Source organism: Mirounga angustirostris, unplaced genomic scaffold (genome assembly GCF_029215605.1).
Source record: "Mirounga angustirostris isolate CCGP_5_RB_7025 unplaced genomic scaffold, mMirAng1.0.hap1 SCAF_15, whole genome shotgun sequence".
In the NCBI taxonomy this organism is placed as follows: Eukaryota; Metazoa; Chordata; class Mammalia; order Carnivora; family Phocidae; genus Mirounga; species Mirounga angustirostris.
In genome coordinates this window covers 86,992,410-87,004,469 of record NW_026991723.1, presented here as the reverse complement: position 1 = coordinate 87,004,469, position 12,060 = coordinate 86,992,410, and the positions used below count along the sequence as shown (strand labels likewise).

General features: G+C 49.3%; 1 protein-coding gene across 13 annotated transcripts in view; it reads left to right on the top strand.

The window, feature by feature from the left end:
- Positions 1 to 12,060, top strand: part of KYAT1 (kynurenine aminotransferase 1) — a 31,809-nt gene that overhangs the window by 16,459 nt on the left and 3,290 nt on the right. For 7 of the 13 annotated variants that reach the window (XM_064580001.1, XM_064580000.1, XM_045883285.3 and 4 more), the window contains 6 exons: positions 3,110 to 3,321; positions 5,343 to 5,401; positions 7,870 to 8,017; positions 10,146 to 10,295; positions 10,377 to 10,463; positions 10,708 to 10,836. In XM_064580001.1, coding sequence (XP_064436071.1) covers positions 3,110 to 3,321; positions 5,343 to 5,401; positions 7,870 to 8,017; positions 10,146 to 10,295; positions 10,377 to 10,463; positions 10,708 to 10,836 — 785 coding nt within the window. Of the gene's footprint in view, positions 1 to 3,109; positions 3,322 to 5,342; positions 5,402 to 6,837; positions 7,079 to 7,869; positions 8,018 to 10,145; positions 10,296 to 10,376; positions 10,464 to 10,707; positions 10,837 to 12,060 lie in introns of those variants that run through there. The other 6 variants (XM_045883287.3, XM_045883286.3, XM_064580005.1 and 3 more) reach the window with 4 other exon arrangements.

Below are 12,060 nucleotides of genomic sequence, written 5' to 3'. Positions count from 1 at the left end.
CGTGCCTCCTAAGAATGCCATCCCCCCACATAAACACCCCTCGTTATCACCCCCAGAGAAATTGACCAGTGATTCCGTCATGCCCTCTGATGGACAGGCCACATTCAGATTTCTCCCGCTGTGCCACAGATACCCTTTAGGAACTTTCACTGTTCTTGTCACCAATCCAAGGGCTCATATGTTGCATTTGCTTACTGGGTCTCTTTGACAGCACCCCCCCCCCCAGGCCCCCAAACCCTCACCTCTTTTTCAGTGCTGTGATCTAACCCCCCTGGAGGAGAGAGGGAAGAAAGGAAGGCTGGAAGGAAAAAATCTCAGACGGCAGTGCAGTTCTCAGAAAATTTCAGCAAGGGCGCCTGGGTGGCTCAATCGGTTAAGCGTCTGCCTTCGGCTCAGGTCATGATCCCGGGGTCCTGGGGTCAAGCCCCGCATCGCATCGGGCTCCCTGCTCAGCGCGGAGCCTGCTTCTCCCTCTCCCTCTGCCTCCCTCTCTCTCTCTCTCTGTCTCTCATGGATAAATAAAGAAAATCTTTTTTAAAAATAAATAAAAATTTTAAAGAAAGAAAATTTCAGCAAAACCAATGGGAGTCCTTGGGAGTGCCCTGTCTCCCAGCAACAGCCTACCTCGCTGTCTTTCAGACACTGGCCGGCCGGCCGCCAGGAAAGCACATGGAAGCATGGTCTTAGTGCTAAGGACCTGGGATGTATTTCTGAGCACAGCCGTCTCCTCAGTCAGTTAGGCTCCTGCCAGTCAGAGAGAGACACTACTGAGGCCACCGCAAGGGTACTGCCTTTTTTTTTTTTTTTAACCTCGGTGATTTTTATTTTATTTTACTTTATTTTAATTTTTTTAAGTTATTTATTTAATTAATTAATTTATTATTATTATTTCTTTAAGTAGGCTCCGTGCTGGGCTTGAACTCAAGACCCTGAGATTGAAACCTGAGTTGAGATCAAGAGTCAGACACCTAAAAAAAGGAGAGGGGGCACCCGGGTGGCTCAGATGGTTGGGTGTCTGCCTTCGGCTTGGGTCACGGTCTCCAGGTCCTGGGATCGAGCCCCGCGTCCGGCTCCTGGCTCGGCAGGGAGCCTGCTTCTCCCTCTCCCTCTGCCTCTCCCCCTGCTCATGCTTGCTCTCTCTCTCTCTCTGTATCTCTGTGTCTCAAATGAATAAATAAAATCTTTTTAAAAAATAAATAAATAAATAAATAAGCAAATAAATAATATAAATAAATAAATAAAACCTCTAAAAAATGAAAATAAAGAGAATTTGTTTTGCCATGTAAGTTTCTAGCTGATAAACTTTATGTATCCTTGAAACACTTGTAATTATCCCTGATATTTGTTGTAGCCATCCTAGTAGGTGTGAAGTAACATTTGCCCAATGACTAAGGATGTTGAGCATCTTTTCACGTGCCTATTAGCCATTTATGTATCTGCCTTGGGGAAATTCAGATTTATGATTCACAAATACTTAGCCCATACTTTTATATTTTCACTTTCTTGATGGTGTCCTTTGAGGCACAAAAGTTTTTAATTTTGGTGAAGGCCATTGTATCTGTTTTTTTCTTTTGTTACCTGCACTTTTGGTGTCATACCTAAGAAACTGTCTTCTAGGGGCGCCTGGGTGGCTCAGTCGTTAAGCGTCTGCCTCCGGCTCAGGTCATGATCCCAGGGTCCGGGATCAAGTCCCACATCGGGCTCCCTGCTCTGCGGGGAGCCTGCTTCTCCCTCTCCCACTCCCCCTGCTTGTGTTCCCTCTCTCGCTGTGTCTCTCTCTGTCAAATAAATAAATCTTAAAAAAAAAAACTGTCTTCTAATTCAAGATCACAAAGATAGACTTCCTGTTTTCTTCCAGGAGTTTTATATTTTTGGCTCTTGTATTTAGGTCCATGATCCACTTTGAGTTAGTTTTGTGTATGTTGTGAGGTAGGGGTACAAATTCATTTTTTTTTTAAGATTTTATTTATTTGACAGAGAGAGACACAGAGAGAGAGGGAACACAAGCAGGGGGAGTGGGAGAGGGAGAAGCAACCTTCCCAAGGAGCAGGGAGCCCGATGTGGGGCTCGATCCCAGGACCCTGGGATCATGACCCGAGCCGAAGGCAGACGCTTAACGACTGAGCCACCCAGGCGCCCCACAAATTCATTCTTCTGCCTGTGAATATCCAGTCGTCTAAGCACCATTTGTTGAAAGAATGTTATTTCCACACTGAATTTTCGTAGCACTCTTGTCAGATGGCAAGTGACCATATGACCATTGACCATGGGAGAGTCTTATTTCTGGACTCTCACTTTGATTTCATTGATTTATATGTCTGTCCTTATGCTAGGGCCATCCTTTTTTGGTTCCTGTAGCTTTTCAGTAAGCTTTGAAATTGTCCATTAAGTCCTCCAACGTTTTTCTTCCTTTTCAAGGCATTCATTTTTTTTTAAAGATTTTATTTATTTGTTTGAAAGAGAGACACAGTGAGAGAAGGAACACAAGCAGGGGGAGTGGGAGAGGGAGAAGCAGGCTTCCCACTGAGCAGGGAGGCCGATGCGGGGCTTGATCCCAGGACCCTGGGATCATGTGGGATCATGACCTGAGCTGAAAGCAGATGCTTAACGACTGAGCCACTCAGGCACCCGCATTCATTTTTTAAATGTATGTCTTTTAATTCTCTTTTAATCTATCATGCCCTGGACCTTTTTTCCCTTTTACTTTATTTGTTGAAGAAACAGGGTCATTTGTGGATCACCTCTCCATGGTGTCATTTAACACATTCTTCTGTCCCTTGTGTTTTGGTAATCCAGCGGCCTGATCTGATTTAGATTTGGTTTTAGCACAGGAATAATTTGCAGGAGGTGTGTGTGTTTCCAGAGTCAGAACATAATGTAGGGTTGACTCTCCCTGTGATGTTAGGGGTCATTCATGATCTTCACCTGGACCTCCCCCCGCCCCCTTAGAGGTAATTTACATTTTGAAAGGGTCACTCTGATTGCCGGGGGTCAGGCGGCTATAGGTGTGAGGGATAATCGTGCAAGAAAGCACTTGTTGCCATGCCTGGCACAGAATGACCAGTCAATAAATATTAGCTCTTATTGTTGCTGTTGTTGTTGTTGTTAGAGCTGTGTGTGGGGGACCCACGCCCTGGCCTCGGAGCCATTTTTTGGCCAGAGCGTTCTCCTCCCTCTCCTCTGCCCTGGAGGAGAAGTCACCAGTGTCCCAAGGCTCTGGGAGGCATGTTCAGGAATGTGACAGCCATCCATTTGCACCTGGCCGGGGTCTTCCAGAGAAAGAAGGCTGGAACTTCTCTCGCTCGGTGCCTGCACCAGACTGTAAGTGCTCTAGCCCCATGTGTTTTGCTGCCCAACCCAGGGCCCCTGGGATCTGGCATGGGCCTGGCTTCAAAGCTGTGCATCACGCTCTTCTTTCAGGTTGCCTTCCCTGACTGTAGCCTGGAGGGGACCCTTGCCTTGCCTTGCCTTTCCTCTAAGGAGAACTTGTAGCTCTGCATCTGAATGGTCTGCATGGTGCTGTGCTGCCTCCCCATCATCCCCTAAGCCCAGCCCAGTGTTCAGTACACAGTAGGTGCTCAGTAGACACTGGCTGAGGAATACATTATACATAAGGCCAAGAGCAGGCCCTGTCTCCTCACGCGATTAGTGTGTGACATACTTGAAGGGGACACCTTTGAGGTCCCCCAAGTTTCTGTGGTCCCATTATATTTACTTCCTTCCTATTCTCATTCACCTCCATTCACCTCCTTTGTTCTCTCTCTCTTTATGCCTCTGTACCCCCTACCCCTTACCCCACCCCAACCTTCTCAAACTTCCCTTGCTCCAACTTGCATCCCCCATCTCCCCGATGTTCATCTTCATTTTTTTAAGATTTTATTTCTTTTTTTTTTTAAGATTTTATTTATTTATTTGAGAGAGAGAATGAGAGAGAGCACAAGAGGGGGGAGGGTCAGAGGGAGAAGCAGACTCCCTGCTGAGCAGGGAGCCCGATGCGGGACTCGATCCTGGGACTCCAGGATCATGACCTGAGCCGAAGGCAGTCGCTTAACCAACTGAGCCACCCAGGCGCCCCTTAAGATTTTATTTTTAAGTCATCTCTACACCCAACATGGGGCTTGAACTCACAACCCCGAGATCAAGAGTCACATGTTCTACTGATTGAGCCAGCCAGGCGCCCCTCTATTTTTTTAAATATGATGCATCCCCAAATCAAAAGTAATTCCTTATAGCATTGAAACCATGATGCCATCAATGTAAGATACACTGTTATTGTATGGACTAGTAAAGCGGGGCAGGAAATGCCAATTAGACATGCTAGAGATTCTGAGAAACATTTGAATTCAGAGAACATGCAAGGCAAAAAAAAAAAAAATGCACATATCAGAATCAATCCAATATGGTGTGATCTCCATACAAAAAAATTGGAACCATAGAAAAGCATACACATGGGGCACCTGGCTGGCTCAGTTGGAAGAGCATGCAACTCTTGATCTCAGGGTTATGAGTTTGAGCCCTATGTTGGGTGTAAAGATTACTTAAATACATAAACTTAAAAAGAAAGAAGGAAAGAAAAGCACACACATGAAATTAAATCACCTATAATTCCACCACTCAGAGAGAACCTTTGTTAACATTTTGATGTATTTCCCTTCCAAACTTTTTTTTCGTCTACTCATATGTGGTCATAGAAAAATGTACGTGTATACAAATATATAGTAGAGTATATTTTTTTACAAAACAAGCATACTGTACATATTGTTTTGTGGCCCGTTTTATTGATGTCGGCATATCCATTGATAGATATTTTTCTAAAATGTGATTTTCTTGGGTACCTGGCTGGTTCAGTAGGTAGACCATACGACTCTTGATCTCAGGACCGTGAGCTGGAGCCCCATGTGGGGCGTAACGTTTACTTAAAAAAAAATTACTTTTAAAAACGCGATTTTTCTCATCTATAAAATGGGCCCAGCCAGACAGTGCTGAGTTGAGCAAGGCCGTCCTAAAGGGGAGCTGCTGCAGTCCTGTTGGCAAGCTCTTGTCTCCCTCCCTCGGCCCCCCCTCCCCCTCCCCCTTGCCCGTCTTCCTCCTCAGTCCTGCCTAACTGGTCCGAATCTGGTCTGAGTCTACGGATACGTGGAGCCCGGTTCTTCGGGGGGGGGGGGGGGGGGGGGGGCAGGGGCGGCGGCCGGAACGGGGCGGGGCCGGGCCCGGAGGCGGACTGGAGCGGGTCCTGCCCTCGGAGAGTGCGGATCTGCACCTCTCCCTCAAGGGGGCGGGGGCTGTGGTCAATTAAGAGCCCCATCTCCAGCGCTCTGACCTTCTGCTTGCTTGGTCTCCAGTTCGCCATGGCCAAGCGGCTGCCGGCTCGCAGGCTGGACGGGATTGATCACAACCCATGGTGAGCTCGGCAGGGCTGGGGAAGCTTGCGGGTGTCCCGTCGGGCGTGAGGGCGGGACAGGGCTGCAGGTGCCTGGGTTTGCGGTAACACGGCGGTACCCAGGACGGCCACCGTGCCCCTGACTGTGAGATTTGCAACCATAGGCTGGGAGAGGTGGGACCGGGAGCAGCAGGCCTGGGTTCGAATCTCAGCTTCACGCCGCTTGGCTGTGGCGCCGGGGGGAGGGGGGAGACGCACCTGCTCTTACCCAGGCACCAAGCTCGGCGCTTTCCAAGGATTTTTTTTTTTTTTTAAAGATTTTATTTATTTATTTGACAGAGAGAGACACAGCGAAAGAGGCAACACAAGCAGGGGGAGTGGGAGAGGGACTCGATCCCAGGACCCTGGGATCATGACCTGAGCCGAAGGCAGTCGCTTAACCGACTGAGCCACCCGGGCGCCCCCAAGGATTATTTTATTTCCCACTTAGTACAGAGTAAAATAAACTAAGTAAGATAAGGTAAAATACAGGCAGCTCTGCACTGGAATTTGCTGAGGTTACTTTATTTTCTCTGTTGACTTGTTCTAAATATGAAAGAAGCATGTGCCCATTGTTACTACTAATACAGTGGATGCAGTGGGAAGGTGTGTAAGAGAAATGTAGGGATTTTTCCTGATCCCTCCCCGCCACCTTTGGCCAGCAGCACAGAGGCTCAAACTCAGAAGATAAGTCACATGCTGTACCCACTGAGCCAGCCAGGCGCTCCGACATCCCTGTACTTTCAAAAAAAAGGTGTTGGCTGTTTTTACAAAACATGAGACCATTTTTTTTCTTTTTCCTTTTCTTTTTTAGAGAGAGAGAGAGCAGGTGTGGTCGCACGGGAGGGTTGGGAGATGGGGGGAGGGGCAGAGGGAGCGGGAGAGAGAATCCTAGGCAGGCTTCATTTCCAGCACGGAGCGCGATGCAGGGCTCAATCTCGCAACCGGGAGAGCAGGACCTGAGCCAAAATCAAGAGTCGGACATTCAACCAACTGAGCCACCCAGGTGCACCGCCCCCATTGTTTTTTTCAAACCCCCCTCGTGTACAGCACTTTGTGTTTTGCAAAGATCTTCCACCTGTTGCTCCATGGTGTCTGGGACAGAGGAGCCAGGCCCAAAACTCTAGTGTCCAGCTGCCCCCTGGGTTGTACCATGTTCCATCCTGTCTGAGGGAGGCTGGTCAGCCTCGTGGGCCTTTGCAGTTAAGGTAAGAGTCCAACTCCAAGGGAGGAAATGACAAGGAGGCAGGCTGGGAGAGGTAGCAAGACTTTCCTGACTCACAGACCTGGCAGACTCTTGAACCCAACACCCCCATTATGCAGAAGGGGAGATTGAGGCCAAGAGAGGCCAAGTCTCATGCAAAGGTGGGGCAGGACAGAAGCAGGCCTGTGAAGAATGTACGGGACGGGGTGGGGGGTTGCCGGGGGATGAAGGCCAAGGTAGTCAGGACAGAAGGTTGGTTAGGGGCAGAGAAATCAGCCTTGGCTGTGTTGAATTTGCGTAACATTATTGTTCCATCTAAAATCTGTCATTTTCTCCCCAGAGCCCCACAATACCTCTGAAGTTGCTGAGGATCAGAGAGGCTAGTGACCTGCCCAGAGTCACATAGCAGCTGAGGGCAGAGCTGAGATGCAAAATCAGGTGGCGGATGTTCCATGGTGATTGGAACAGGGGAACCAGGCTCAAGTGCCCTACAGAGACCAGCTGCCCCCTAGGTTGGGTCTCTAAGGTCCCGATCTTCAGGCCACCACTCTGGGGTTAGCAAGAACTTGGGGCCCTTCTGTCCTGACTACCATGACCTTCATCCCCCGGCAACCCCCCACCCCGTCCCGTACATTCTTCACAGGCCTGCTTCTGTCCAGGCTAATGGTCTAGAGCATAAACTTTGCTTCCAACCGATGTTGAATCAAAGGCTGGCTGGGCCATGAAATACCTGGGAGTCCTTGGGCAAATCACCGCCAGCTTCAGCTTCTCCATCCCCATTGTGACTCAGGAATAGGACATATGTCATATGTATGGGAAGGTTATTGAGCACACATTTCAAACTGCGGTTCGTGAAATCCACTTAGGAAGTCTCAACAAATATTTCTAAAGAATGGGTAGGATAGGGGCACCTGGGTGACTCAGTCAGTTAAGCGTCTGGCTCCCGATCTCAGCTCAGGACTTGATCTCAGGTTTGTGAGTTCAAGTCCCATGCTGGGCTCCACGTGGGGCATGGAGCCTACTTTAAAAAAGTAGGACACGGGATTGGCACAGTGCTTGGCCCACACAATCCCAAAGCGAGGGCCAGTTTTGACCCTTACACAGCTCTCAGCAGGATCTCAGCTGGAGCAGATGCTGACTGTCCAGTTTTTCTGGAATGAGCCCAGTGCATTGTTCATCCTGCCCTAGAAATAGGTGGAAGTCCAGGTCCGGGTGGGCCGGTGTCAACTCTCCATTTGTTGTTCAGGGTGGAGTTTGGCAAAATGGCCAGTGAATATGATGTCGTGAACTTGGGCCAAGGCTTCCCTGACTTCCCACCCCCAGACTTCGCAGTTCAAGCCTTTCAGAACGCCCTCAGCAGTGACTTCATGCTCAACCAGTACACCAAGGCATTTGTGAGTCTCCCTGCCTCGCCTGGGGTCCTGGGACACAGGCCTCAAGGAGGCCTTGGGGGAGGAAGGGTCAGGCCTTTCTGAGCATCAGGCCCACATGGGTGTTAGGGTTCTGGAGCAGAGCCCAGAGAAGTCAGTGTGACTATAGTTCAGTGTTCACGGAGTGTCTCCTCTGTTCCAGGCCCTGGGACAGCTCATGGTCTGGGGAAAGACAGACAAAAAACCATGAGCTGGGAGCTCAGGGTCTAGTAGGAAAAGCAGACCAAAAAATAAATAAATAAAACAAAGGCAGAAAACAAAGGTATTGATATACTGTGATAGGGGAGGATGGGGTGCTGTGGAAGCAGGAAAAAGGGAATGAAATCTGGGGAGACCAGAGGAGGCTTCCTGGAGGAGGTGACACGTAAGCTGAGTCTGGAAAGACAAGCTGCTGACTGATCTGACTCTAAATCCAAACTCTTTATGTAAAGGTCACAGAGTAAATATTTGCCAGTCCTTGGTTTAGTAAAGCAGTAAATGGTTCTTAAACTTTGGTATGCATCAGAATTACCTGGGGGGAATTTCCTCCAGTTCCACCATCCAGAGAAAACCACGACCAATAGTTTGCTACTTTGCTGAGCGTTTAGACTTTTAAACTTTTTTTTTTTTTAAGATTTTATTTATTTATTTGACAGAGAGAGACATAGTGAGAGAGAGAGCACAAGCAGGGGGAGTGGGAGAGGGAGAAGCAGGCTTCCTGCGGAGCAGGGAGCCTGATGCGGGGCTCGATCCCAGGACCCTGGGATCATGACCTGAGCCGAAGGCAGACGCCCAACGACTGAGCCACCCGGGCACCCCAACTTTTAACTTTTTAAAGTGCTTGTATAAACGCACACACACTCACCCCTAACATAATGAGATTTGCGTTTTTTAGCACAAATGGACTTGTACTATAATGCTCTGTAACCTGTTTATTTCACTAAGCAGCATGTCATGGGCAACTTTCCATGTCAGGATAGCCTCATTCTTTTTAAGGGCCACATAGTATTCCCTTGCCGAGCTGTGCCATAATTTACTGAAGCAGCCCTGCACTGATGGGCTGGTTTGGCTATCTCACTATTATAAGCAATGGCACAGTGACTATTTCTGTGTCTGTATCTTTGTACACATGTGTGAGCGTTTCTCTCAGACAAATCCCTGGAAGTAAAACTAGAGAGTCAAAGGGTGCAAGCATTTAAAGATGTGATGGATGTTGTCAAACTGCCTTCCAAAAAGGTTTACTCACATCCCCACCAACACACTGGTCTCATACTCTTGCCAGCCGTGGGCATTATCATCTTTTTTTTAAAAAATATATTTATTTATTTATTTGACAGAGAGAGAGATAGCGAGAGCAGGAACACAAGCAGGGGGAGTGGGAGAGGGAGAAGCAGGCTTCCCGGGGAGCAGGGAACCCGATGTGGGGCTCGATCCCAGGACCCTGGGATCATGACCTGAGCCGAAGGCAGATGCTTAACGGCTGAGCCACCCAGGCGCCCCTTGCCATACAGAAATTTTTAATTTTTACATGGTCAAGTCTGGTTGAGTGAATTATTTAGTGAAGTTCTAGACCTTGGGGTTTCAGTCCTTTGGCTTAGTCTCGAGTGCTTTGTAAGTGTCCTCAGCAAACAAGTGTACAGATCCAACCTTCCTCTCAAAGTGGGGTGCTTCCATAAAGTCCTATTCCTGCACCTCAACTGTGCATGACCTTGAGCAAGTCATTTCCTGTCTCTGGGTCTCCGTTTTTCTACCTGTCCAGTGGTGGGGATCAAATAATACGTGTCTTGCGAGGTTACTGGGCTGAGCAGATGGTACGGATGTGCTTCTTAAACTGAGAGGGAGGGGGTTAAATCCTGCAGTTGCCACTGCTGTGGGGCTCTGTTGGACGGTACTCCACAAAGTCACGCACTCTGCCCAGTTCTCCACCAAATCCTAGCCCTGGACTTTGGGCCTGCACAGAACAGGTCTGATGGCCAGCGCTGGTGGAGGAAATGAAAGAACTCACGTACAGGAGCCCATTTGCCTCAGGAAAGCTCTAGAACTGCCTGAATGCGGCTGAGCAGGAGGGTGGGCCCAAGCTGAGCCAGGCAACTGACCGCTGCTGTCCTGGCAGGGTTACCCACCCCTGACAAAGATCCTGGCAAGTTTCTTTGGGAAGCTGCTGGAACAGGAGATAGACCCACTCAAGAACGTGCTGGTGACTGTGGGTGCCTATGGGGCCCTGTTCACAGCCTTCCAGGCCCTGGTGGACGAAGGAGATGAGGTGAGTGAGCAAGGCTCAGGTTGGGTAGGGATGAGGGGCAAGGGGCGATACTGACCCCAGCCAATCTGATCCTTTTGCTAGGTCATCATCATAGAGCCCTTTTTTGACTGTTATGAGCCCATGACATTGATGGCAGGGGGTCGCCCTGTGTTTGTGACCCTGAAGCCGGTGAGGATGCTGGTTGGGGTGTGGGTGGGCAGAGGGTCCAAGGAGTGTGTTGTGTTGGCCCCTGGGAGGTGGGAAGGAAGGAAGGAAGGAAGGAAAGGAGGCCGGTTGCTTCAGGATGGGGAGGCGTATCCAGAGTTCCAGAGGAGAGAGGGTGGGGACAGATGCCTATGAAGGAAGGCCAGATCCTTGGAGCTGAATGTCAGGTAGCTTATTAATTGCTGCCCCCTTCCACCTCCTCTTACAGAGCCCTACCCAGGATGGGGAACTGGATTCTGCCAGCAACTGGCAGCTGGACCCTGCAGAGCTGGCCAGCAAGTTTACCTCTCGTACCAAAGCCCTAATCCTCAACACACCCAACAACCCTGTGGGAAAGGTACCTGAGAGACCGCCTTTCAGCGACCCCTCCAGACTGGGTTCAAGTCCCTGCTATGTTACTGATTTGCTGCGTCAGGCCTCAGTTTCTTCATCTGTGTAATGGGAGGGCAACGTGTAATGAGCTCTGAGGACTGAGGCTCCCCAAAGTTCCAGGGACAGGGGCAGGAATCCCCTTGGAAGGTATACGTGCTGGCCGGTGGAGCAGACTGGGTGCTTCCATGACTCCCGAGACCCTGGGAATGGTGACCTCACCTCTCGGAATGTCTTCTCATATGTAAAATGGGAACACTACAGAACTGATATACAGGAAAATCTAGTTGTCCAACTGGGTGTCTCTCCCCTAATATGACCACTGCACTTAAGACACTCTGACTCCAGGTGTGGGGGCCCCACACCCGGCAATTCTGCAACACCAGCTGGGGTAGTATCAGATCCCGTAGGTTAGGGCTAAGTCCCACAAGGCTGCCCGCCCTTCAGATGCCAGCCCAGCTTGTCACCTCTGCTTCTGATCAATGGGGTATAAATCTGAGGTTCCCATCACGCCCTCCTCGGGTTCTATTAATTTGCTGGCACCGCTCACAGAACTCAGGGAAACACTTACTTAGGTTTACTAGTTTATTAAAGGAGTTGAGAAAGGACACAAATGAGAAAGGAGACAATAGCCAGATGAAGAGATACACAGAGCGAGGTCTGGGAGGATCCTGAGGAGCTGCGTCACCCTCCCAGTATATGGATGTGTTCACCAATCTAGAAGCACTCCAAACACTGTACTATTGGGATTTTATGGAGGCTTCCTCACATAGGCATCATTATTATAATTTTTTAAAGATTTTATTTGAGAGAGAGAGAGCGTGTGTGCATGAGCCAGGGGAGGGACAGAGAGAGAGGAAGAAGCAGACTTCCCACTGAGCAGGGAAACCGACACTGGGATCATGACCTGAGCTGAAGGCAGATGCTTAACCAACTGAGCCACCCAGGCGTCCCATGATTAATTATTATTAACTCCATTTCCAGCCCCTCTCTTCTCTGTAGGATGCAGGTGGGGCTGAAATTCCAAGCTTGTAATCGTGGCTTGGCCATTCTGGTGACCAGCCCCGATCCTGGAGCTACCCAGGTGCCACCCAGAGTCACCTTGTTAGAACAAAAAACACTTCTAGTGCTCTTTTCATTTAGGAATTTACAAGGGCTTCAGGACCCCTGTGTCAGGCGTCAAAGACTGAAT